Below are 27,665 nucleotides of genomic sequence, written 5' to 3'. Positions count from 1 at the left end.
TTGTCCCGTGGGGCTGGAGCAGCCCCTCCCCGCCATTTAACCAATTAACCAGTTAAGTAACATTGAACCAGTCGACCGGTTCAATGGGATTCTACATCTCTAATTAACCGCCCCCCCCCCCCCCCCCGAACGAGCGAGACACTTTCCTGGCCACATAGCTCTGTGCACACGACCCCGCACCCGGCCAAAACGTCTGTCGCTCGGGGTCGGAGGGCTGGCACAGAAGCGTGGCTGGCATAGTTGCTAGTGGAGGCAAGGCCTGTCCATGAGGAAAGGGGCCTGGCTTGAAGGGGAGGCAGATGCACCAGCTTGCTCCCAGCTGAAGGACACAAATGCCAATTCCTGCTGCACTAGGAATAACTACGAACGGAGGGGGGCTGGGAGGAGAGGGACATTCCTAACAGAAACTAGGCCTCTCATGAAGCAGGGGAGTGAGACAGTCTCTCCAGCAACAGGGCTGGAAGGCCCAGTGGTTAGGGATCACACGAGACAGCACAACGCACAGACTAGGGAGAGCCTCTGCATTAGCCCAGCCAGAACGGGCCAGGTAACTCCGCAATGGTCCCTCTCTAGCACCACGGCCAATTCCAATGCAAAGGGTTTCTAAGGAGAGATGAGCTGCTGCTGTTCATTAATTTCTTAAAAATCTCCACCTCCAATACACGCTGCCGTGCTATTCAAATTAAACTGAGACAGCCTGTCATCTGTCAGGGTAAAATCACTTCATGACACTTGTAAGCCTATTTAAGGGGCTAATTTGATAATAATAGTAATATTCAGCATCTCCGAGCATGACTTACCCCTTGTACGAATTTCACATTACCCTCACTAAAGACGATGGAGACGATTTTCCAAATTACCTAAAGAGACGGACTATTTCTGAGAGCCACTTGCCAAGTGACAGGACGCATGGTGAATAACGGAGCCCCGCCATAATAAAATCAGTACACTCCAGAGTGCACATAGATCAGAAGCAGCTCTGCTAATTCACACTCTGAATATTCATGACTCAAGTGAGGTAACTTTGCCTGAATAATAAACAACATGGACTCACAGCTGGAGTCTCAATCCGGTGCTCCGGCCTTAGCTGTTGAAAGGGTGGAGTGGGGAAGGGTGCAGAGCGTTGGGCCTAGGTCACTGGCTCCGATCCCAGCGATCTGCCATCGGGTGGATGATGAGTCATCTCTAGCACATGAGCTGGGGATACAGGCTTCAGGCAGGTGTGTTATACCGCGGGGGGAGCAGGCATGGATGTTGGTGCCCTAGAGGCAAGAGGTACCAGAGACTGGACTCCCCCCTCCTATTACAGGTGGTCCCTGCTGAGTGCAGCAAGTGGGGAAAGTCTGCACTCCCCAGGCATTGCCGGCTCCATGGATAAACCCAGCTCTTCCATCGCCAGGGCTGTGCGCGTGTAACATTCCCCCTTGCGAGGGGCTGAGCGCCGCAGGCCTGAAACGAGGGATGTCAAATCCCATTGAATCAATTAACCAGCTAAGCGTTATGTTTAACCGGTTAAGTGCTTAGACAGGACCCTGTGGGCGGGGCCCCGCTCCAGCCCAGGGATCGCCCACCCCACCCCCCGTGGTATGGCCCAGCAGGCCTAGCCGGGCTCGAGAGCCCCCCACTCACATTGGGCGGGGAGATGCTCCAGCCCAGTGGGGCTGCCAGTTAACCGGTAACCATCACCTTACTGGGCGATGCTTATCGGTTACCAGTTAACCAGCGACACCCCTAACTGACCCCAGTGTTAGAGCAACGTTCCAACTGTGGCCCAAGGGCATGGTGATGTCAGCTGGAAACAACCGTTCTGAGAGCTGCCAAGTGCCCCCAGCCCCCACCTCCACACGCCATTCGCGCCAAAGCCTAACCATGGCGTGGTCCAGCGATCACACCGCCAGCCAGTTCCCTGCAGAAGAACACAGGGCAGCATGTCACAAAAACCAGCATCAAGGCAGGCATGGACGCACTCACGTCACCGCGCGGAAAAAGAGGAGAGACGCCCGTGGTTCCAGTGTGCCGCGTCTTGCTTTGGCCGGCTGGGGAGAACAGGAAAAGGGGAGGGGAACTAGGGATCCGCAGCCAATGCTCCTTTTACCCTGCGTGTTCATTTTCTGCTCGGGGAGCTGGGGGACACACCCCATCTGAAGCACGGGGCTCGCGAGATTTCTAGTTTAATCAGCAAATCATTTTCCTGGCTCACCACATCTGAAATGCACGAGAGAAAACGTTCACCCAGGGACACCATTTCAGATGGGGGGCGGCGACCTGTGCATGCTGTGATGTGGGGGGAAGAGTGAGGGCATGGGGAGGCAGACTGAGGACAGCGACTTCAGTAGTGTCACTGAGCATGCTCAGTACAAGCCAAGCACCAAATGGAGGGGGGAACCAATTCCTTCCGCCCCCTCCCATCATCTCTATCCAGGGGCTGCTAAGGCACTGGGCAACTGCTTTTTTTGGCAGACAACTTAGCAGTTAGCAGGAGCACTGTGTCTAATTCCTACATACAGAAAGCAAATGAAATCAGTATTAGACCCCCTCAGCTCTAACACGAACGTGCTCTGACATCCCGTGGCCAGTCACTTACAGGACACCGGGTAGCCTGGAAATCTTAATGTCTGTTCTTACTTTGTTACTAACTCTGGGGAGAGACACCCCGTCAGGACTCCTGGGCTCGCTCTCAGCTCTGGAGGGGGAGCAGGGCCTGGTGGGTTACAGTAGGGGGCAGATACATTTCAGCTCTACATAAGAACATCAGAACGGCCAGGCGGGGTCAGACCAAAGGTCCTTCTAGACCAGTGTCCTGTCTGCCGACATGGGCCAATGCCAGGTGCATCAGGAGGAATATACAGAAGCAGCAATCATCACGATCCATCATCCCGTCATCCATCCCCGGCTCCCGGCAAACAGAGGCCAGGGACACCAGCCCTGCCATGCTGGCTAGTAGCCATCGATGGACCTACCCTCCGTGAACTTATTTTGTTCTTATTGGTACCCTGTTATGGATTGAGTCTTTCCATTAGCCCCTGGCAAAGAGTTCCACAAGCTGACCATGAAAAAACAATGTATTGGGTTTGTTTTACATCTGCTGCCTATACATTTAAGTGGGTCAGCTTCTTGTGTTATGTTAGTGAAGGAATGAGGAGTAACGGTAGTTCGGAATAGGACCCTAGTCCGAACTACCTAGTTCGAGCCCCGTGTAGCCGCGCTACACGGGGTTCGAAGCAGCGGGGATTTAAAAATGGCGGCTCCCCGCTTATGCTAATGAAGCCCGGGAAATTCAAATCCCGGGCTTCATTAGCAAGTGCGGTATGCATACATTACCCCGCTAGTTCGAACTAGCGGGGTAGTGTAGACATACCCCCTGCTTTGTGAGATCCCTTTGTAGCTCTTTGCCATCAGCTTTGGATTAGTCCCCGTTCACCCCTTTTTCAAGAACATTTATGAGAAGTTTAACAGCAGTGATCCAAACGCAGATCCCTGCAGCACAACACTCATTCCTACACTCCCCCACCATCTTTTAAGTGGAGTACCTGGCACCGTTTTCATGACGATCTAGAGATCCTTCAGTTACCTGAATAACCTGTCTTCTTTTGTTCTGAATCACCTTGCCCCTCCCTCTTTTTGTAACAAACTCCCTGCCCCAAAGGCAAAGCTGCAAGCAGCCCCAACTATTGCATTGAAGAGCTGCCTCTGGAGTCAGGGCATGGGCGTTAAGCAGACCACAAGCATGAAATCCAAGGGGTCAAACTTGGGACGGGGGCCACTGCCCTCAGCTGCCCCTCTGCCCCATGGCACTCCTGCATTCACAAAGATACACAACCTCTCGGCTCTGCCAACTAAAAATACAGCTTAAATGAAGGTGAAATATCCTTCCTGATTCCCCGGCAGAGACAAAAACTGTGCTGCCAAGATAACGAATTCCTTCCCTTGTTACACACCCCATTTCTTCTGCAAGCCCTTTGGAGCAGGAAATTATTTACTTCCAGCGTCTAATGCTTCTCTCCGTCCCAAGCCTCACGAGGGCCGCCTGCCTCAGCCAGTGTGCCAAGAGTTTACAGCGCAGGCAGGGGAGGTGCAACGACCATTTGTGCACAAGTTATTCCCACCCAACTAATCACTGTATGAAAGTCAATCATCGGAAGGTATAAAGTGAACCAGGAATGTAATACCTAACGATCTGGAGCTGCTGCCGTTGTACGATTTAACATGCTCATAAATTTTTCATTTCTAATTTACCAAGGCAGCAACTTCTGCCAGAACTTTTCCTTCCCCCTCCGGTAACTTGGATGTGTTTTTTGTTTCTTGCTAGTTCGCTAATGAAATAGCTGAATGCATTCCTGCGGGGACTGCTCTTATCCCCGGCTATAAAAAAAAAGTTCTGTTTCAAGTCTCACGCCCCCACCCTTTGTAGAAAACTCAGACTTTACTTGACCTGGAAACCGCAATCTTAATTCCACACTAGAATAATCCTCTCCCTGCAGAGCAGAGATATTAGCACCGCTGGCCTCGGAACCTACTTAGGAAGTAACAAAAGCAGCTCTTCAGCAGAGAAGCTATTAAACGTGGTGCTGTGGCCGTTTGAGCCACGCGCGCGGGTAGGAAATGAGCGCTGAGTGTTCGGGAAGAACGCAGAGAGCTGGACGCAGCCCTGGACAGAAGAGGAATTCTGAGGAACAAGGGCTCCCAAGGGCGGGTGGCACGGGCGACTTGCCGGAAGGCTGGAGGGCAGCACTTCATTCACAGCAGCTTGAGTGGGCCATCGCCGCGTGCCCACCAGGCCGTGGTTCCCAGCCGAAGGCTCCGCCTCGATCCAGGCAGCCAACCCGCAGCACAGCGGGGCCTGAGGCGGGTTTGTAAACGCTTCCCTCCCTCCGCCGACGTTTCGGAGGGTCTCAGCGCGGAAAGACTCAGCGAAGGGCTGGGGAACGCACCCAGTAAAGCGGTGGCTGAGATGTCTGCACTGCGGGCCCACCAGCGACACGGCTTGTGCACCGCAGCCCTGCCCTGGCGCCAACGCACACGGCAACAGCGGAAGGCGTGTTCCTTCGCTGCCGTAACTCCCCTCTGCACACGGCAGGCGCATGCTGTGTCTATCCCAGCGGGTAGCTGGCCCAGCTGCGGTGCTCAGGGCTGGGTTTTTCACACATACCCCCACCCGAGTACAGCAGCGATGTGGAGCTAAGTTCTAACTTGGACCAGGCCAGAGAGAGGACCATGGCTTGCTGCTTTCCAGGCTGCCCATCAGAGGGCTGAGATACCTGAGTGGACGTGTCCCGTGGAGGGAAAGGTGGCTGAGAGCTCAAGTGTTGAGAGAGTTTATCCCTCAGCCCCCCGTGTTCCACCGCCTGCCCAGAGAGGAGCATGTTCAGACAGGAGACACCAGCCAGGAGGCAGCCCGAAATTCACAAAAGCAAACCAAGGAACAAAAGCTTTGGCTTGCCCAGCACGTCGGATGGAGACGCCCCCCTCCCCCCATGCTATTGGCACCTGTAAAGCTACTTTCCATAGCTGGTTTCCCAGGAAACATCTCACCTAACTTGCCAGCGTGGGGGGGCTGCTTGTGTCACACGGGTTCACTCAGGTTAGAAAACGTTTGCAGAAGCTGGGCCCGTAGCAAAGTCCAGCCCTGCCTGCTCGGGACCTACAGATATTCCCGGGGCTACACTGCCCAGGGCCATCCCTTCCAAAGCAATCAATCCCCACAAACAATAGCTCCAGGACACAGACACAACTTCTCCCCCCGCTGGCATATGGCGTGCACATTTTACAACATCCTCCTTTTGTTCAATTGCACGCATCACTGGGGAGGAAAGCAGGCGCAATCCCTCCCCACCCCCCGCACACACTTCATTTCGCTCCGTCTCCTGCGCAGGACAGCAAAGCTCTGCAGGAATTGCTCCAAAAACCACATCTGGTTTCTGATCCTCCTTTACGACTCCATTCCCACAAAGCAATTGGCAGCAGCGGCTGGCGAGGCTGCACCAGAAGGCCCCTCGTTTTTGGGCAGTGGACACGGATTTCCCTTATCGGGGTGGAGGCCCCGTGGCCCCGTTACCCAGCACTCGCGGAGGCTGGAAGAGGAAGCCGAGCAAAGGGAAAGCAGGTTTCTGGGATAAGCAGACAAGCCACCTTCACGCAGACAATTCTCCCTACGGCACCACGCCTGCTGCCCTCCACGGAGACTAGGGATGTTAAACGTCGGGTAAGCGAATAGTCGAGTCACCGCAGGAATTCTGATTGGTTACTTGACTAGTATATAGTTCCCGGGGCGGGGCCGGCAGCCAGTGCGCTCCCGCCCCACTCCTGAGGAGCCCCCCGCCCCCACGCTGCTGCCTCTGTGTCAGACAGCTGCACTGCTCTGGGGGGGCCAGGCGGGAGCAGGTCCACAGGGGGAGACAGTTTAAAAACCAGCTCCCCTCACGGACCGGCTGCCTGCTGCCCTGTTGGGGGATCTGAGCTCCCAGACCCAGCGTGAGCTGGAACTGAGCCGGGCTGCCTGCATACGCTTCAAATGCAGAGCCGCAGCGGGAATAGGCCCCGGCCCCGGCCCTGGCGTGAGCATGGACTGAGCTGGGCTGTTGGCAAGCCTGCTAAAAACTTTACTGGGGGGGGAATGAAATGTGTGTAGTTTGTAGCATTGATCTATAAGCTTTTGCTTACTGGTTAATCGACTGCACTATTACCTCCCTGAGACCAGCGTTCCTGAAGGCAGAGTGCTTGGGTGGTCACCCAGGAGAGATTCCAATGCCACCCAGCTGATGAGCAGAGCACCCACACTCAACAGCATGTGTCTGTACTGGTGGTGTGTATCCGCCCAGACTTCAGTGCACAGAACAGCATTTATTCCGCACACGAGTGGAAAAAGTTAGAGATCACACTGACTGCGACCAGTGCAGCACAGGGAGCTCTTGGGCCTAGAAACGGACTTTCAATCGGATGAAAAGGGGTATCCGAGTCACCGCTCCAGAAACAGAGGTCCTCCAAGCACAAGGCAGGGACAGATTGGTTGTCAAGCTGGTCCATGACCCCCTAGCAATGGAACTCAACCCTCTGCACCTGCAGGGATCCAGTAAGTAACCTGGATGAATCTGTGATGAAAGCAGCAACAGGCTCGCGAATAACAGTGCCAGCTGGACTGTGGCCACAACCTCACCCCTTCCTCTGCCTGGAAGCGGGCAGGCCGGGAGTGCAGCCAGGGCCCTGGTGCTGTGCGCCACTGTCAAGGCTGAATCCCCGTTCTGGCACAATGAATGCAGAAGTGGGGGCTTGCAAAAGTACCCCCAAAACCTGATCTCAACAGGCATTGGTACAAAAAACTCCCCCCAAAACTCTAATACCCAGAGTTTGGGGGATCCGCTGCCACCATCAAGTGCTTTTGAATGCACAAACGGGTGGGCACTTGAAACCAACCCCAGGGCACCCCAAGCTCTTTTCCCCAAAGAGCTTGAAAAGAAAAGAGAAAATGCAAGTTGCAGCCTGTGGCTGCTGCCCCCTCATCATAGGCCTGTAGATCCTGCAGACGGATTCTCCAGGACACAGAACTGAACCAATACCAGGTTAATTAAAAAAAAGAAAGAACTTTTATTATTAAAACAATGCCCCAGTTACGAGCATAGTTGGAATGGCTAGATGGTAAGAGCCACCAAATAATATACTCCTGGAGGATTCCCCCATGGCCAAAACTTAGTTGCAAAAGAGAGGAAAACCCATTTCTAACAGCACAGACATTAGATCCAAATTCCCAAACCAGGAAACAATAAAACCTGACGGATTCATCTAGATTTTACCCTACTTACACATTATGAAGAGTCTTTTTCTTGGAGAGAGACATGTCTTCTGTCTCCCTCGGTATCTGGAGAGCACAACTGGCTCAAGAGACCAAGGAGGGAAACCCCCAAAATTCCTTTGTCTCTGTTTGAAATCCCTACCTGCATTACTATTGGCTGAGCAGATACCTGGCTAGGTACAGGGGATGTAGTTAAACCCTTAGTCCCCAGGCTGCTGGCTATCCCTCATGGCCATGACAGCCACAGACAGGCACCCTGCACTCTACAGAACACGCTGACCCATGGCACTGCCCCGTGGAGCACAGACTGCAGTGACGCTGGCTGGAGGGACCACAACCCGAAAGCCACGGCAGTCGTGCCAGGCCCGACGGGGACATGCAGTCTGGCTGCACGACGACAGCATCTCGGGAGTGCGACCCGTGAGTGGCAAACGTCAGACGCCCCCAAGTCGCCCTCCCATCCCCCCTAGGCACTTCCCCTGCCCAGCAGCAGCCGCTCAGTCGTGTCCATCCGTGCCTGGGGTTCCCTGCAGATGCCAAAGCGCCAGACGTGAACGATTCCCCAGGGGTCACCTGGGGGCTGTGGCTGCCCTGCACTCTGGCAATCAAGCCACTGCCCTCCAGGCAGATTTCAGTTCAGCTTTTGATCCTACCTGGGCATGTCTGTGGCCCAGTCTGAGCACCGCACAACCTGTATGTATCCACGCAGCAGTGCAGCGCTAGAAACAATCCGTACTTTATAGAGGGGAAACTGAGGCACCAAGCAACTAAGGGCGCGTCTACATGGCAGTTACAAACCCGGAGCTGGCCCAGGTCAGCTCATGGGGCTCGGGCTACAGTGCTGTCAAATTGCAGACTGGTCGTAGGGGCTCGGACCATTGCTTCTCCAACATGCGTGGGCACTTCCGGGCTGGCCAGCGAGCTCGCAGAACGCGAAAGCTAGAGATGGATGCTCTGTCGCCTCGGCGAGACGAGCATCTCCGCATGCCTCTCCCGCATGCTCTGCTTTCCCTTGCTAGCTCTCCAGGCGCTTGAGACAGTGACACTGAAGTCTAGTGGGCAGGAGAAAAGCAAGAAGAGTCACAACCGGCCTGGGTTCAACCAAAAAGCAGGAGGCGGCTCAGCAGGTGTGTATCGCAGCCGCCTGGGTGCAAATCCCATAACCCACAAGCTCCTGGACTGAGAAGTGTCTCCGAGCGGTAGGACTACTGCGGCTTTGTTGCTTTTTTTACACCGGTTCACACCTTAATCACTTGGATCCTGCAGGAGAGACCAACGCAAATTCTGATCCCTCTTCTGTATCAGGGCAAAAGGCCAGGAAAAATTCAACCTTGAGCATGACTCATGCTGCTTAAATAAATCTTCCGGCTGGCGCAGCCCCTCACCGACACATGCCTAGTTTCTATTGCTTGCTGTCAGAATTTCCAAACCACCCCAAGTGTATTAATTACACGGTATCCCCTCGCTGGTTACTGCCAGTGCTCTGTGCGGGACACAGGCGCGAGCAAGTGTGAACAGGATCAGAGAACAGGGAGCCGTTCCAGCCGTTTGGAATTACGCTGGCTCTCCCGGCAAGCCTGGCCCTGTCTCCAGGGCTCACTCCATCTCAGACACTGCCGGCGCCCCGACTTCCCAAACAGAGCACCCGTGAGTGGAGAAACCGCCCCGCGCTTCCGCTGAGCAAACCGCGCCCCCCGCAGGGCGCTCCCACATGCTGAAGGTCAGTTCGTCCAACGAGGAGCCGCTCGGCCCGCCGCTCCAAAAGTGGGCCACAGGCCAAGACACTAACCCCGCCGGTGAAGCGACTGTCGTTCCCAATGCAGTCACGAGGCCCATCACGGATACCATTCCCAGCCCGCAATGCTCCGTCCGGCTCTGTATGCCGCAGCTTGGATTGGCACAGAACACGGTCCCCTTCCTGGCCATTCGGCCTCGTTAGCGCTGAGCAGAAAGTAGGAGCAACGCTGGCCTGGTGCCTCCCGGCTACCTGAAGAGAAGTTACAAGCATTGTCCTGCCTCGCGCCGGGAGAGCCAGAGTCGGCCTGATGGGACGGGCACGCTACACAGCAACGCGGGCACCCCCAACTCGGGGGATCTGGCAGGGGACCCATGGCTTTTGTCTGCGTAAAGGACAACCCAACATGCCCTTTTGTGGGCGCCCAATCTCACTGAGTTCTGGCTTACGAGGCGTGTGGCCTGGCTGGGCATGGCTCTGCTGAAAACCCATGTCAAGGCACGCCCCAGCGCAGAGCAGCCTCAGCCGCCGCCAGGCCCACCTCCGAGGTAACCGAGCAGGCTACGCTGTGCCAGCCGGCTCGCCTTCGTCTCACGTTCCAGCACTAAGGACGGTCCGTGAGCGGCAGGAGCTGGGCAGGGAGCTGTGGGCTGCCCAGGAGAGGAAGAAAAAGCCAGAGGTTCCCAATCCCAGAGCACATTACGGCTCAGGTGCTGGAAGGGGAGGCTGGGGGAGGGGAGGGCCGTGCGCTCTGCCTGCAATGAAACATCTGCCAGTAGTCACAGCAGCTTTGCCTTGAAATTAAGGAAATGACATTAGCCTGCAATTCCAAAGCCGCGGCTGCAGCCAGCCAGAGGCAGTTAGCTGGGAGAGCGGGAGGCAGCGAACGAGGCCTCTCCCCGAGGGAGGGAAACAGAGCAGCACCTGTCTGCACTCGCCTGACAGGAACTGCAGACGTTTGAGCGTGGCTGGGCCAAACGGGGCTCTCGCGTGGTTCGGGGGGGCCGGCGGCATCTCACAACGTCCCTCCTCCGGCCGAGCGGCGAGCGTAGGCTGGCGCGGGCTGCGTGGAATCCGGTTTCGATTCTCTGGGGTCCCAGCCACGCTAGCTGGCTAATCAAATTAAGCCTGCGTCTGGCCGGGACGGGGCCGAGCTGCGTGCAGACGTCTCTCTCTAAGGCGGGGGCAGGAGGGAGGGGGAACGTAGATGCTCTAACGTGGATCGCAGGTGGGTCTACGCTGAAAGGGTTCGCCTGGAGCTCTTTTGGGCCAGCATTAACACTGCTCTTGGAATAGCCAGGACAGGGGACCACTGGTCCCTCTCAGTCTTCCTACTTGGGCAGAAGGAATTTTGTGGTGCGCACCAATATGGAGGTGATGTGAGCCGCACCACTCCCAGAATGGCGGGGGTGGGGCAAGGGCTCAGGGCTGGGGAGGTGAGGGCTCTGAGGTGGGGCCAGAGATGAGGGGCTTGGGGGGCGGGCTGCCATGGGGCTATAGCAGGGAGAGGGAGAAACTCCCCCCACCTCAGTCTCCCCACAGCAGCACCTGGGCTGGGGGGGGGGGGGGGGGGGGGGGGGGGGGGGGGGAGGCAGATGCAGGCCAGGGTTGGGTTGGACCCTGGTCTCTCCCCCTCCAGCCATGGCAGATGGGCTGCCGCACGGCTTAGGAACTGAGCGGTCCCAGCAGTGCCCCACCCCAGGAGCGGACCCATGGCTCGGGGGCTGGGGGCACACATGGGGCAAGGGGGCTGCAGCTGGGGGTGAGTCTGGGACAGAGGTGCTTGAGCAATGTTAAAACGGGGCTGCTGAAAGCCTGTGAACTGCAAACCCTCGATATGATGGGGGTGCATCACACCCCTGCCGCCCCCACCTGTGGTTTGTGGCGCGGCGGGGGCCAATGCCGGGGGAGAGCCGGTGCTGGGGCCGCAGGTGGGGCTGGGGGGCTCCTACAGAGGCTGGACTGGCCTGGCCCCCCTCCTCCCAAATGTTCCTCCAAGCCCCGCTCCGCGGACACACCCCGCGGTCTGGGGACCTGCGCTGGACGAGCTTTGAGAGCAAATGCTGTCATTATGCAAACGCCTGCCCTGTGCGGGTCACAGAACAGTCAGATAACATTCCCTTTATTCTCATTTCCTTCCTGCCAGGCTCAGAGCTTCGAAAATGGCAATAAACTTGCGACATGCTTAGCAAGGGGGTCATAGAACCACAGCTGCACCCTTAACAATACGCTCACTCATTTTTGTGGGAGGGAGACACATGGAAAGAGCTTTCAGTTTAGCCTTGGAGCATTGTCAGCCAAGGGAAAACTAAGCCGAGATCTCCTGGGTAACTCTCACAGCGGAAGCGCAAAGATTTTCAACAGCCCATTGGCCGCTGAAAAGTCCGTTTCTCATGGACGTTCTTAGTCCTTCATTTCACCGTTCACGGGAGAACGCTGGAATGGGCAGCAGCTTCTCGGGGTAGAAAACCCCCCACTGGCACAGTTCTACCTCCATTCACACACCCCTCTGCGTGGCTCTCTCGTGGAACTGAGCATGGAATCTGGCCGGCTTAGGGAGCCGCCGGTATCAAAGGCTACCGAATACCCGCCCGTCTCTGGTATTTAGGAAATGCCAATCACAAGCCTGTGTAGGCGCTGGCAAGGGAGGCTGCCATGCGAAGCTGGATGCTGTCTGATCTCGGCAAAAGGAGCCGCAGAACAGATGGGAAGAGCGGCGCTTGGTGCGAAGTGATTGCTGCAAGCAGGAAATAAACCAACTTCCTCTTGGAAAGCGATTTTCTCGGCCACAGAGCATGTATGGGAGCATTCAGAAAGACCCCTGGCCAGATCCCCTTCCCAACAGAATCACTCACACACCGTTACTTCGCAAAGTTACGCTGGGCTTCCTGCCCCTCTGGCACTTACAGTTTAGGCCCTTTTCCATTTGCAGGCAGGGGCTATGAACCCTCTTGGCTTGTGGATTCCCAGGGGTCTGTGGGCCCCAGGCTGAGAACCACAGTCTAGGGGTAGCAAAGTAGCAAACTCCAACTAGCCAGAGTGCACAGCAAGGAGGAATATGGTATGAAGGGCAGGATTCCGGCAGGGTGATAGAGAAGCAAGAGTGAGAGCTTAAAGTGATCAGGCTTTTTAATTGGCAGAGATGTCACTCCATTGATAGCACGCTGCTGTCCCAGGCGTGTGTTTCATCTAGGTCAAGCCATTACTTCCACTCTTAATCAGCATTCATTTTTAATTTGATCTGTAACGCTAATTTTTAGGAAGTGACTCACTCCGGATTTTCCCCATTACTGCTACCAGAAACCAGACTGTGCCACCTTCCACCTGTCTCCGGCCCCCGGAGCACAGCGGGAAGAGAAGTAGCAAAGTCAAACAGCCCTTTCCCCCTTAACAGAAGCCACGGTTTTGGAAACGACGCGTCCTCCGCCTCTCGCCTCCGGAGCCCTTAGCTAGCCATGCGCCTGGCCAGCAGACGCTCTCCTGCATCCCGGAGCCCCTCGCTGCCGGGCACGCCTAGCAGTCCCAGGCCTCGGCCACACCAGCACAGCGCACTGGGGTCAGCAACAAGAGACCCTGGCGGAGCCGTGTCTGGGGGAAGCTCCCAGGCCGTTAAGTGGCCCCGCGGCCCATGACCAGCGCCGCCCTTCCACACGCCCATTCGCCACAAGGCTCTGCACAAAACCAAGGGGCACGCTCGGGCTGGCCTGTGCCGTTCCCCGCTGCCAGCGCGGGGCCTCCCTCCGACAGGCCATTGCTGCCTTCCCCAGAGGCGCGGCTTTCCGTGCAGTCGGCCTCCCAGGCCTCCCCCGCGAGAGGCACGCTGTCCTGCTGCCGATGGATTGGCCCCGGGCAGCCGACCCACCGCACGCAGCCGGCTTGCCCAGGGAATTCCAAACCAGCGGAACTGCGGTTCCCGAGCCCCTCGCCACGTCCGCAAGAACGACCGGGACGGACCCACCATCCACGGAGGGCAACTCTGAGGCGGACTCCGGTTGGTCTAAAGCAGGAGGCGGGAGAAGCACGGCCCTCTCCCCCTCCCCCATGCGGGATGAGCGCGAGGAAGGCAGAGGGAAGCGCTCTTCATGGCTGAAGTGCTTCGCCGTGTCCCTGTGAAATCAGCTATGAATATTTCAGTGGCGGCCTCCCCGTCGCAGGTCACGCGGCCCTGAAATCGATCGCTCTGAGAAACCATCCGCACTCCAAACAGCAGAGGCCCAAAGGCGCGACCACGAACTGCAGCGACTTCAGAACGACATTGTTCCTCTTGGGATGACGAGACAACCCAGACCTAACCCGGGCAAAGGCGAATTCAACCAACGCAGCACAAACCCTGGGAAATGCAGCCTCCTCGGGATGCTGGTTAATGTCAGCAGGCGGCTGAGCAGCGCTAGGCCAGCACTCTGGTTACACAGAGCCGGTTCTAGTACGGAGGCTGAGGGTGCTAAGAACTATCCTCTCTCGCTCTTCAGTTTCGGGCCGGTTTCCAGATCCCTCCCCCCACACAAGACTGACGGGGTCGGAAGGGGTGTTCAATTCACAGCCATCAGAGGAGAGAGGCCCTAGTGAAGAAGAGCTCCGGTCAGATGCTGCAGTGCAAGATTCCCGGGTGTGAAAAGGGAATCACTTGGTTTTGGGGGTTGTGCGAGCTCGCACGGGGGAGAGAGACAGAGACCCCTGTTGGCAGCTGCAAGGCGTTCACCCTGCTTCCTCAGAGCACGTGGCTGCCTGTGTGCGGCCTCCGGCCACTGCCCTTCCCTGACCAGTGCAGTGCACAAAGCGAAATGCTTCTGCCAGTGGTTGCAGGGGCAGCTTCCTGGCCTGGGAGGAGCTGGCATTTAACAGCCCCCGAGTAACTCGCATGTGGAGTGACAAGGGGGGCAGGGAATCTTTCTTATTGGCTCAACTAACGTCTGTCGGTGAGCGAGACCAGCCTCCGAGCTGCCCGGAACGTCTCCTCAGGCCCCGTGTCTCTCGCCACCAACTGCTCTGGCAAGCGCCCGAGCTCTGATGTATCGTAACAGACTGATTCACTAACCCCCCCTTGGTCACTTCCGCACGGCAAGCCTTACCCAGCTCCCCACGGGCCCTTGACTCCAGTAACGCTGCTCTGGGGCCGGGCTGGGAGGAGGGGTCAGGACGAGGCTGCCCGGGGAGAGGACGACCCAGCCCCCTCGTACCGCAGCAGCTTGGGTGCCTCTCCATGGCCACTGCAGCAGACACAGCCGGGGGCGGGGGGCATGTCCCCCGGCTGGGGCAGGTCCAGATCGTCCGCCCCCTGCGCTCCCCAGCCAGAGCGAGCACAGCAGCAAACTGGGCCCTTTCCCCTCACTCCCTTCCCAAGGGGAGCAGCCAGCAACGCCCCCCTGAAGGGCCCGGGACAGCTTCACGCCTGCCCGGGGGGCGGTTCACAATATTCGCTGCACAAGCCTCACCAAACCCCTGGCGTTGCTCGGCCCACCTCAGGGCCTATTTCTTGCTTTCGCCCGGCCTCCCAGCCCTGAGGAAACCCAGACTGCGGCTCGCAGCCGGAGAGGGAAGGGGGCCACAGCCCGGACAAGAGGGCAGCCTTGGTCAAACCTGGATGCCTCGAAGGGGCAGGTCCCCTCCTCCAGCACAACAGGAAACAGGATTTCAAAGCCTCTGAGCCAGAGCCCAGCAACGCTGGCTCACTGGAAGGGATTTCTTCTCAGACAGGTGCACGGAATTGCGTGTAAATCCCCAGGCATTGCACGCCAGGCTAAACTAAGCCCAACAGTGACGAATCGATTGCTGTATGAAGCTGCGTGTTCACATCACTGATGCCGCTGGCTGCCTCCCGCCCTGGCTAGCACAGATGCAGCTGCCTTCAAAGAGAGCCAGCCCCTGGCGCAATGGGGCATTGCAAAGAAAACAGGGCCCGGGACACGCTCCGGAGGGTGCTGACGCGTGAGCAGTGTGAAAACTCTGCGCCTGCCGGACACGCAGCACTTCCTCTGCGGACTGCCTTAAATACCAGGGGCAGGTTCAGAAATTCCAGGCCATGGCAGGACGTTTTCCCTTTTACCAAAAGGAAGAACTCGTCAGCTGCCAAAGGAAGCTTCCGAAAACAGGAGCCCAGCTGATTATATGCTCTAAAAAAAGAGCAGCCGCCCAGCCGCTCCTGGGGACAGCAGCATACACTGAAACTTGCTCAGTCGCTGCTGAAAAGCCAGGGACGGCTCTTGAGACAAGTTTATAAAAGTTCAGGGGAACTGCTCACACTTAGTGCCACCCTGCCCTGTCGCATACCTCCAGGGACACACCAGCTCCAAAGGCAGCAGGGGCCGAGTGGGCACAGCTTCTCGAAAGGAGACTCTGACCTCCCCGAGCTCCCAGAATCCCGAGGGAGGCAACAGGACGTATGTGGATGTTCAGAAAGCCACGGACAGTGGTAAACGCAGAGCGGCACTGGGCTGCCGAAGCCTGGACCCTGGGGACGAGGAGAGCTGCTCCAAAACCAGGAGGTTTTCTGCAGAATTTTTGGCATTTTCAGTTAAAATTCAAATGCCAAATGCCTTTGGACAAAACGTCACCTCTACGGCTTTGGAAATGCTGCCGCGGCGCCTCGCGTAGCCATTCCCTGAGCCTTGGCGCATCGGGGTGGGATAATGAAACGCCACGTTCTCCCCTTCTGAAGAGGGGAAACGGTGCATCATGGGAATGCCTTGGCCATGCCTCACTGGCATTAGGGTTGCCAGGTGTCCGGTATTGGCCCGGACAGTCCAGTATTTGCGGCCTCTGTCCGGTAAAAAAAAACCCCAGAAAATACCGGACATGTCCTGTTTCCCTCGGACAGAAGCCCAGCAGGGACAATTCTCTTCTGCCACGTCTGGCAAGGGCAGGACAGTGAGGAGCGCAGCAGAGGTGTAGCGAAGGGGGAGCAGGGGATGGCGCTGGGGATGCCTGGCTCAGGGAGAGGGGTGAGTGCACTGGGATGGGGCATGCTGTGGGGGGCCTGGCTCTGAGGCCGGGGTGAGTGCATTGGGATGGTGGGCACTGAGCGTGGGGCCATTTAAAGGCACAGTGCCCCCCCCTTTTTTTTTGGTCTCCCCCTTTTTTTTCCCCTCAACAGATTTTTTTCCTGGTGGGGGGGGGGGGGTCGGTATTTTTTGTTAAACTATCTGGCAACCCTAACTGGCATCCCAATCCTGCTGGGGAGTCGGGCTGGGGGAACAGAACAGGGATTCAAGGCAAACACCGCGGGGGCGCCAGGGCCACATCCCCAAATCAAAATATCACATTTTGTAGGCAAAGTATTTCTGTTTTCTGGCATTCCATTTTTCAGGAAAATAACTGAAGGTTTCCAGGGAAAGCAGCCACTTTTCCATAAAAAATAAATCATCCTGTCAAATCCAAATCTCTCTCAAAACCAGTTGGATGGGACATTTTTGGCCAGGCCTAGACAAGAGAGAAAGCAGACAAACGCTGGAATAAATTGCTTGGCGGGTTGTGGAATCTCCATCCCTGGAGATATTTAATAGCAGGTTGGACAGACACCTCTCAGGGATGGTCTACATGGTGCTTGGTCCTGCCGGGAGAGCAGGGGGCTGGACACGACCTCTCAATGTCCCTGCCAGTTCTAGGGGTCTATGAACAAGGGAAATGGTTAAGGGCCAGTGTTTAGAATGCAAGGATGGTGAAGGTATCCCTGCAAAATGACTTCAGTGCAACTGGTGATCTGGAAGAAGAGGGGAGAGAGAAGGGGACAATTTCCTGGTGACGCAAAATTGTGTCATCAGAGAGAGGCCTGTGAGGAACTTGAGAAAGGCTCTAACGAAGCAGAGCGCCTGGAGAAGACAGCAGCAGCTCACAGAACGGAAAGGCAAGTGCAAGGCATAAGGGAAGGAACAATCTCTGTTCCTACGCTCGTACGGCTGCGTCTAGACTACATCCCTTCTCTCGAAAAAGGGATCTAAACTGGACACTTTGAAATGGCAAATGAAGCTGGGATTTAAATTTCCCGCACTTCATTTGCATAATGGCGGCTGTGGGTTTTTTCGAAACAGGGCTTTTCAATAGAAAAACGGCAGTTTAGACGGGGATCTTTCGAAAATAAAACCCTTTTTCGAAAGATCCTGTAAACCTCATTTTTTGAGGAGTAATTTAAATCCCGGTTTCATTTGCAATTTCAAAGTGTCTAATTTACATCCCCTTTTCGAGAGAAGGGATGTAGTCTAGACACAGCCTAAGTCACCAACAGGTTTCCGATGAGCTGCAACCACAGGAGAGAAAGACCCGAGCATCGCTGGGCACAGCTCAGGCAAACACGGCTTCCACCCCAACGCTGGTGCTTTGACCCGACGGCGCAGGCCTGAAAAGGGGCTATGCTATTACACAGCTCGGCGAATACAATGTCCAGCGCTAGCCGCTTCATTGCTGCAGGCCAAGACCGAAATGGAAACACCGGACAGGCCTATTAATACGAGATAACGGGGACGCACTAATGGAATTACAAGGCAACAAGTTTAAAAGTGGGGAAAAGTCACATTTTCAGGCACTGTGTAAGCCACGCGTTGAACTCAATGCCAGCAGATACCACTAATGCTCAGCACGTGATGTGGTTCAGAAGAGGATGGTGCATTCCTGTGAACAGGAAAACACGCAGCTGTACAAACTCAGTTAAGCGTTCAGATGGACGTTAACTCCCATGCTGGGGAGAACAAGCCAGCCACTAGCTGCCTGGGGCAAGGAAAACATTTCTATCAGAGCCGTCCAGCACAGCGTTACTTGGACCTTTTCTGAAGCAGCCAGTACTGGTCCCCCTCAGACACAGGGTTCTACGGGCTGCTGGTTTGCCCTGACGTGGGAAGTCCTACGCTGCGCACGGGATGCAGGAAGAAACACGTAGAGTGAATATCGAAGAAAGGGAACAGAAGGAGGAGCAAGCCGGGAAGAAATCCTTGTGAGCATTTCTCTGGAGAGCAGCTCCAGGCAAGCACCCTACCAAGGACTCCACGTCGAGGGAGAGGAAAACAGCGTCTCCCACAAGAACTGCACATGCACAAGCAGGATGGCCAAAAGCGGGGAGGTGGCCTCTTCCTGCCTAGACACCCCCGCTGCAAACCCACACTCCTGGGCAGAAATCAGAGCTGGGAGGGATTCTGGTGGAATTATTTTTCTGGAGGGGAAAAAGTGATGAAAAAGGAAACGTTTGTCTTTCTGAGAATTTTTTTTTTATTACAAAATTATTCAGGTTTTTCATTAAACATTAAACATCCAAACTTTTTGCTTTGCTTTCTGGCAACAAAAACATTTTGGCTTGGTGGGCAAGCTTTTTGGTTTTACTGAAAATTTTGGTCTAAAAAAGTTTGTCCAAAAAGTAACATTTTTCATTTGCTATGGAAAAAAATGCAACGGTTTAATCAAAACTGGCCATTTCCTAGCGACATGTCAGGTGTGAGGAGTCTGCTATTTTTTTATGGACAAAAGCTCCAAACAAAACATTTCAAACAGTTCCCGTTGCAACCTGTATTAATGGAAGATGCTCAGGGGAACAAAAATTTGTTCCTCTTGGTTTCTGAGGACAGGACAAGGAGTAATGGGCTTAAAGTGCAGCAGGGGAGGTTTAGATTGGACATTAGGAAAAAATTCCTAACTGTCAGGGTGGTCAAATATTGGAATAAATTGCCAAGGGAGGTGGTGGAATCTCCCTCTCTGGAGATATTTAAGAACAGGTTAGATAGACATCTGTCAGGGATGGTGTAGGTGGAGCTTGGTCCTGCCTTGAGGGCGGGGGGCTGGACTCGATGACCTCTCGAGGTCCCTTCCAGTCCTATTATTCTATGATTCTATGATTCTAGGGGAATGTCACACTAGCGGTTTAAAAAAGAATCAGTCGAAAGCCAGGCAATGCCCAGGAAAGGTTTGCATAGCCGTACTGACTGTCACATTGCACATCCGAGAGATTTCCTGGAAGTCCCTGCAGGTATGTGCAATTGGCTAAGTCATCACCATTACGACCAGCCCCTTCATCTGGGTATCCTCAGAACCTCACTCTCCCACCCCTCATCATAGGCCCGTACCCTCTGGCTGAGTCACTCTGAAGTCCTCAACCCCTGATGTAAAGACTTTCAAGTGAAGAGAACGCGCCATTCACTCTAGTCCAAACCAGCGCGCAACACCTGCCCAGTGCAACAGAGGGAGGTGAAAAACCACAAATGTCTCTGCCCGTCCGACCAGGGGAATATTCCTTACTGATCCCAAATATGCCTGTCAGTTTGACCCTGCGCACGTGAGCGAAGCCTGCCAGCCAGACACCAGGGAAAGAGCCATTGGAGCCATCCCCCGACCACGTGCCAATCTCATCGGGCCACGTGCCAATCTCATCAAACCACCCCTTCCAGAAACTGGTCAAGCTCAGTCTTGAAGCCAGTTGGAGGTTTCCTTGCCCCCCACTTCTCCCTTGGGATGCTGTTTCAGAACATTGCTCCCCTAAGGGTCTGAAACAGTCATCTCATTTCAAGCCGAAACTTACCAATGGCCAATTTATCCATTTGTACTAGTGCCAACATTAACCGATAAATAATTCCTCTCTCTCCGTGGGGATAGCCTTCTGATGTACGCATGCAGAGCAATCGTACCTCCCTCGGCCTTCTTCTGGCCAGGCTAAATAAGTCTCCTCTTGTGAGGCAGGTCTCCGTGAGCACTGATGCCACACTCCCATCTCTGTATCCCTTCCCCTTCGGTCTGCTTTTCCCTTCAGCCTCTGAGGAACTGAGGGGTACCCACAAAAGCCCATGCCCCAATAAGTGTGTGAGTCCTTAAAGTGCCACCGGACTCCTTGCTGGTTTTGCTGAAACAGACTAACCCAATCGGCTGGGTAACCCTTCTCGGCGCCTGTTCCAATTTCGAGTTCTCCTCTTAAACACAGGAGGCCAGAATTGCGTGGCAGAGGCCAGGGGAGGGCTCACCAGAGGCTTCTGGAATGGTACTGACACGTTCCTGCCTCACGAGAAATACCTGGCCAGGTGCATGCCAGGCCTGGATTAGCCTTTTTCACAGCCACATCCCGTGGGCAGCTCCGTCACCCAGCTCCTTCCCCTCCTGCGTCACCTCCAGATGACACACCCCCAGTTTACAGCAAAAACCGTGGTAGCCCTGAAGTCCCCTGCCCTTCACACCAGGACTTTTCATCCGGTGTCTATTAGACCCACTTCTGAAGCCCTCCTCTCCACTCCTCCTCCATCCCAGCAATGCCTCCCACCTTTGCGTCAGCCACACACTTCATCGGCATGCCCCACGTTTTGTGCCAGTGTCCTTAACGAAAACGGTAAATAAGATTAGACCTAAGACCCATCCTTGGGGATCTCCAGAAGTAACCTTCCCCATCCCTTTCAGCATAGCCTCTTGTAGCCTCCTCTTTAAACAGTCTCTTCCCAGTCTCATCACAATCCCCACTTCACCAATCATTTTGCACGGAAACACCAACACCCAGAACATCACGGTAATCCCCATTTCACCAACCATTTCGAACGGAAACACCAACACCCAGAACATCACAGCAATCCTCATTTCACCAAACATTTCACATGGAAACGCCAACACCCAGAACATCACGGTAATCATTTCACCAAACATTTCACATGGAAACGCCAACACCCAGAACATCACAGCAATCCTCATTTCACCAAACATTTCACATGGAAACGCCAACACCCAGAACATCACAGTAATCCCCATTTCACCAACCATTTCGAACGGAAACACCAACACCCAGAACATCACGGTAATCCCCATTTCACCAACCATTTAGCACAGAAACACCAACACCCAGAACATCACGGTAATCCCCATTTCACCAGCCATTTCAATTGGAAACGCCAACACCCAGAACATCTCCAGAACGATGAACCAACACTATTGCAGAGGACAGGCACCGACTTCTATTTTTTCCAGTGGGAGTCCACCCCTGCTCCACCCCAAGGCCCTGCCCCCACCCTCAAGGCCCCACCCTCGCTCTGCCCCAGCCCTGCCCCCTCCCCCGAGGCCTGTTGCTATCTGTGCTCCACTGAGCACCTCCCAACAGACGCCAGACAGCTGATCAGCAGTCCTGCCAAACAGCTGTGGCTGGTGGGAGTTGCACACCCCTTATTCTCCCCCCCCCCCATCTCCCCAGGTGCTTGAGTCCCGGAGAGCCCCTGAAGTCAGCAGCTCCATTGGAGAGATCGCCACTAGACTTTACTATTTATCACACCGGGGTATCTGAGACACTTTAATAAGAGACCTGGGCAGGCCAGAGACGTGCAAATGCTGTCTGTTTCACCTGCTACCATTTCATTCGTTTGGTTCTCCAGCAGCCCTTGGCCTGCATTCTTGTACTATAAACGTGCAGAAGAGTCATTTAAACCATCTGTGGTTGGTGTTTGTTGCTGTGGGTGCAAATTAGTCTGGAGAACAGCCCTCGGTGAGGACTGGACCCCGGAACGTTTCAGTGTCCAATCGTCAGTCTCCAATTAGAAATCTACGCTGTGCATGACTAAGCGCCGAGAGTTTGGCGAGAGCGGGGAAAGGATTTCTCCCCCCTGCCCTAACAAAAGCAAGCGAGTTGATTTTGCTCAAATGTTTAAAAAAAAAATCACTTTGGGGCTGAGAATAAGCCTGAAAAATTTCAACTGAACCAAAGACAAAGTCAGGCGCACAGGAAAGCGGGCTGGAGTCTTACCACCGGACTCCGTCGTGCAACAAGCTGTGTGTATGTGCAATTTTATTTGCAAAGAAAATGAACTGAAATCATGCTGCAGATTCGCACGGACTGCATGGGGGCAGGGGAGAGTTCTCCTTTGATGTTTGGTATGTAGGTCAAGCGTCAGCCAGGCAGGTTCACAGGAGATTCAGTAGAGCCACTAGCGCTGCTTAAAAACCGAGCTTCAAAGGGCTCTTCCGGGACCGTGGGAAGGGTGGCAGGGAGTTTGATCTCTCCGGCTTGGAGAGCGCAGAGCTGCAATTCCGCCCAGATCAAACACATCCCACGGGCTCGTGCTGGGAGGGGGAGCCCCCATTTCGGCTGCTTCTCTGCAGGGGAGATTCCTGAAGGAGAACACAGGAGACTGCAGAGGGCCGGCTCCCTAGCCCAGAGAGCGAGGCAGCAAGGCACCAGGTGTGTGTCCGCAGGGAGGTGGAGGAGGCGCAAGGCAGGTGGGCCGGAAGAGCGGGAGGATGGACAGGTCAGAGGAGCTGCAATTCCCAGCTCAACCACAGACCTTGTGCAAGTCACGTGATCTCCCCTGCTGCGTGGTCCTGCCCTGTACGCTGCGCGACAGCAGTGCCCTGTACGCTGCGCGACAGCAGTGCCCTGTACGCTGCGCGACAGCAGTGCCCTGTACGCTGCGCGACAGCAGTGCCCTGCTGGGGGCTGCTGTGGCCCTGAAAGCCACGGCTGGCAGAGTGTGGGCCGCCGGGGAGGGGAGACGCTGGTGCCACGTGCGCACTGCACATCAGCGGCGCCCGGGCGTTTGTGGCTGGTGCTGCCGGAGGAGGCTGCCCCCGGTGCAGATCCTGCCGTGGCACTGGCTAGCGGGCAGTGGAGGGGGGCGGGCAGAGGAAAGGGGCCAGAGGCTGTCCGGGAAGAGCTGAAAGGGCTGACAAGCAGCCAGGCGGAGCTGGGCATGGGAGGTTCCCAGGGCACCCCCCAGCTAGCAAGAGCACACGCCAGCCCCAGGAACAGACGCCTAGGACCTGCCTGGTTCCGGGCTGGACAGAAGGGGCCAGCCAGGGTGCCCAGGACGCCTCAGCCCCGCTGACTTCGGCTGCCCGGCTGGACCAGCAGGCCCCGAGACGCATGGGGAGGGAGGCGCCGGCCCTGCCAGCCGCGTAACCGAGCCATCTTGCACGTCTAGTGGGCAGGGCCACCGCTCCTCTCCAGGCAGGCCACCACACCGGGAGAGGCGGCCCCAGTGCCCAGTCGGCTCTGCCCTGGGCAGCGTGTGTCCTGACTACGTAGCACTGAGTCACTGCCTCCTCCAGGCCGCACTGCACGGAACAAGAGCCCCCCGGGACACCCCAAGGAAGCTGGGGAGGAGCCGCCCAGGGAGGGATGGCAGTAAAGCCCCCAACATGTCCCCGCTGGCGCCACCAGGGACAAATGGCCACAGCAGCCCTCTGTGCTTAGGGGACAAACAGGCTGCTACGAGCGCGGGGGCCTGGGCCCTGGATGGAGGGGACGGGCGCGCTGGGGGGGACACGGCCTCCAGTGGCTCAGAAGCCAGGGCCTGTCAGAAGCCCTGGAGCCCAGTGACAGGCTGCCAGAGGTCTGAGGCCAGGCCCGCATGGCCACTGCCCCCAGTGCCCCGCCCCAGCCCACTCCTCCAGCAAGGGCGGGGCTACGGCCCAGAACCAGACTGCATTCTCTGGGACGGTCCCGTCCCCCTGCATGGGGCCCGGGGAGGCTCGCGCTGTCGTCTGTGGCCCGAGGACGGGGGTCGTGACCTGCAGAGCAGCAGAAAACGAAGGCCGGTCCTGCACCCCCCCAAGCAGGGTCTCTCCTGCGGCTCGCTGAACCCCCGGCGGCCAGCTCGCCCCAAAGGCCTGTGCCGCTCCCCGTCGCCTGCGGGCCTTCCGGAGCCGGCGCAAAGGACACTGACGAGGGGGAATCGACTGAGGTTGGAAAACCCTCCCGCGGCGGACTCGGTCCCTCCCAAGAGGGCTGCCCAACCCCTAGCAAGCACCAGCCTTCCTCCTGCCACTAGGGCTCGGCCCCTGAACCCGGCAGCCCCGCGCGGAACAGGACCCAGGACGCTTCCCCTGGACCTGCAGGCCCCAGCATGCAATGCTCCCTCGCGCTCCCTCCCCCGCTCGCGGCTCTTACCTTGAGCTTCTCGAATCGGTCGCTCAGCGACGCCACCTGGTGGTCCCGGTGGCGCCCCACCAGTTTGCATAAGGCACAGATGAGCTGGTCGTCGGCGACACAGTACATGTTCACCTTCTCGTTCTCGTGCTCCAGGCACGTGAGCCCGCGGAAGTGCGCGTCGGGCACGGGCTCCACCAGGCGGTGGCTGGTGAAGGGCTTCTTGTTGGGGTGCGTGGCCCGCAGGCAGCGGTCGCAGTAGGACACCTCGCAGGTGATGCAGGTCTTCACGGCGTCCCGCGGCGGCTCCTGCTCGCAGAACTGGCAGGCCACCCTGTCGCTGGACATGGCCGGGCTCCGGCGGCGCGCCCGCTCTCTGCGGCTCTCGCTGGGGGAGTTGGGGCCGCTCAGGGAGGCCTTCTGGAAGCGCTCGATAATGTTCTGCAGGGTCACATTCCGCTTGAGGCCCTCCAGGCCGCGGGGGCTCAGGGAGATGACATAGCGGCAGGTGGGGCACTGGAAGGCAGCGAGGGGCTCGCCGGAGGAGCAGCTGGACACCAGGATGCGGTGGGCGCAGCTGAAGCACAGGCTGTGGGCGCACGGCAGCAAGAGCGGGTCTTCGAACAACTCCAAGCAGATTGGGCAGGTCAGTTCCGACTCCAGCGTTTCCATCTTCAGTGGAGCCAGCCCTGCCTCAGCCTCAGAAAGCAGGGACGCCGGGGAGAGACCTGCAGAGAGGAGAGGAGAGAGGGGCAGGGTGAGCGCAAGCTACTGCCCAGAGGAGACCTCTGGAGCTGCCAGAGGGAAGGCAGCAGCGGCTCCGTTCTACAGGGCCTGGCACCAGGCCTCTCTCGGGCACGAGGGAGAGAAGTCAGAGGCGATGCCCGGCCTTCCCGCGAGCACGGCAGGGGGCGTCATGCCCGTTCCTCGCCCCCTCAGGGCCCCGCTCGCATGCAGCCGGGACGCGGGCTCACCATCCGCAGGAATATTTTCAGACAGGAAACGTGCGGGGGAGGGGGAACCGCTCTGGGACAAGGCTTTCCCTCGCGCCTGGGACGGACACATGAGCCGCCAATGCAGAAGGGAAACCGGCTCATTTCACCCTTTGTCACAAGCGATGCAGACGAGCCGAGAGGGGCGTGTGCCCGTCCCGTGTGCACGAGTGTTCCAGGTGCACGTCACAGAGGGAAAACAAGCAGCAGGGATAAAACCCTCAAACCTTCTCTCCCGTGAAAGGAAGCCGCTGCCTTCTAATCAGTAAAGGGTGCCGGAGGAGGCATGGGAAGGGAGCGAGGGACAGGGTCTTGGAACAGCTCTGGCCCAGCAAAGTGCTCAGGGACTCCACGTATTGTTCTGTTGCTGCGTGTTTGAACCAGTTCTTCAGCCGGGGGGCGGGGGAAGGAAGTGAGAGGCTGGAAGGGTAGAGACTCGCTCACTCTCTTCTCCAAAGCACTGCAAGGAAGCATGCAGGGGATCCTAAATCACCGCCAGCTGGAAGAACACAAGGCCCCTGAGCAGGCTTGAAACGGCTCAGATGCCAGCCGGGAGATGCATGGCAGAACACGCTCCCGAGCAGAGACCAGCCCCTGGCTGATTTCACAGAGCACAGACTCCGACGCTGGCTGGTCCCTTTCGTCCCGCACCCGCCCCCTCGGCCCAGGTCAGCTGGCTTCACAAAAAGGAGCCATGAGGCCCTTCGGAGTGTTTACCTGCCAGCTGCTCCTCAAGCAGCTGGACCAGAGCGGAAGCGATGCTCCGACACTCCCCGGTTATTAACAGGCCTGGTGCAGTGTTGGGGGGAGGGGTTGATCATTCCAATACATTGGCGAATCGTGGGAGGTCCATCCCCGGTGCCCATGCCAAAAAACGGGGGGCCTCCTCGTGCCCCCTTTCTGTTCCTCCACATGGCCCTCCCCACACCCCCCCTTTGCAGGTAGGGCTGCCAGGTGTCCGCTTTTGAACAGGACAGTCCTGTATTTGAGCTTTCTGTTCGGGAAACACGCTGAGACAATGGAAACGAGACAATAGAACGTCCGGTATTTTCTAACTCAGGTGCAATGTCGATTGTGGTGGAATGTCAAGTGTGTCCGGTGTCTTTGCTGAAACCATCTGGCAGCCCTGTCTGGCAGCCATGTGTCCCTGCAAACACCTGCGGGGCAGGCAACAGCCGGGTGCGGCGCAGATTGCCTGGCAGAGCCATGTCCAGGCGGAAATGGTCCTTTCCAACAAGCCAGGCGCGGAGAGGGCGCACGGGGAGGACTCCCGACACCCGGCATGGGGCAGAGGCCAGCCAGCGAGCTGGGGGACAGTCTGGCTGTATCTGGCAGCACGCCCCCCCCCCCACCAAGTTCTGTTCTGTGTAGGGGGGGGTGGCAAACTGCCCGTTAGTCAGCTCCCCTGCCCCGGCCTGGGAGGCGACGGGCTCACACACAGAGCACGCGCTCGGTTCAAACTCCCCCGCCGCTCGCCCAGGGCAAGACACACAGCTCCTGCTCCTCCCCTTCTGCTCCCCGGCCGGCACAGAGACCTGCCTGCTGAGAGCGACCCCCACGCCCCGTAGCCATCTCCCTTTGCTGGGGAAGGCTCCTCCCTAGCCCCACGGCCTCCCCCTCCCCTCAGCCCAGCGGGGGACTCTCCACCAAGGAATGGGGCAGCTGATTCCCTCCCTCCCACAGGGCAGCTCCTCAGCTCCCCCTGCCCCCCAAGTCTGGGCCTCTCTGAACCAGCAGCCAGCCCTGTTCTCTGGGCAGGTCCTGCATCCCCTGCCCCGGGCACGCCGCACACAGCCACGCGGGGGTCGGCTATCCAGCCTGCCCTTTGCCTTGATAATTAGGGGAAAACCAGCCAATGACCCCAGCCCAGTCACTCCACTGGGCACCCGTGGCTCCCTTGGCCACACCCCCGAGACACACAGAAGCAGCCTCCTGCGCACAACGCCAGGCGCCGCATTTCCAGGGGCGGGCAGCGCTGCGTCTCCTCCCACGCCTGCAGCAGCCGCAGCGCCGTTGGGGAGCGCCACTGGGGAGCGCTGTCGGGGAGCGCTATGGGGCAGCGCCGTCGGGAAGCGCCGTCGAGGAGTGCTATGGGGCAGCGCCGTCGGGGAGCGCCGTGGGGAAGCGCCGTCGGGGAGCGCCGTGGGGCAGCGCCGTCGGGGAGCGCCGTGGGGAAGCGCCGTCGGGGAGCGCCGTCGGGGAGCCAGCGGGTGCCCGTCCCCTCCTGTCAGCGAGCCCTTCACACGAGGCCGTTTTCACATCCCCCGAATCACCATGTCCCATCGCCCGTATCCCACCTCCGCGAGCGCGGAACCTCGCAGCCTCTTCGGACGCGGCAGGGGAGGCCTGAGC

The 27,665-nt window shown here is 57.3% G+C and overlaps 1 protein-coding gene across 3 annotated transcripts in view; it reads right to left on the bottom strand.

Annotated features, from left to right (window-relative positions):
• The window catches only part of MID2 (midline 2), a 161,504-nt gene that overhangs the window by 118,336 nt on the left and 15,503 nt on the right, over positions 1 to 27,665 (bottom strand). For 2 of the 3 annotated variants that reach the window (XM_075896588.1, XM_075896585.1), the window contains one exon: positions 24,343 to 25,049. In XM_075896588.1, coding sequence (XP_075752703.1) covers positions 24,343 to 24,993 — 651 coding nt within the window. In that variant the 5' untranslated portion in view covers positions 24,994 to 25,049. Of the gene's footprint in view, positions 1 to 24,342; positions 25,050 to 25,540; positions 25,564 to 27,665 lie in introns of those variants that run through there. The other variant, XM_075896589.1, reaches the window with a different exon arrangement.

Source organism: Pelodiscus sinensis, chromosome 13 (genome assembly GCF_049634645.1).
Source record: "Pelodiscus sinensis isolate JC-2024 chromosome 13, ASM4963464v1, whole genome shotgun sequence".
NCBI lineage: Eukaryota > Metazoa > Chordata > Testudines > Trionychidae > Pelodiscus > Pelodiscus sinensis.
Note: the sequence above shows the minus strand (reverse complement) of the source record. Positions and strands in the feature narration are given on the sequence as shown.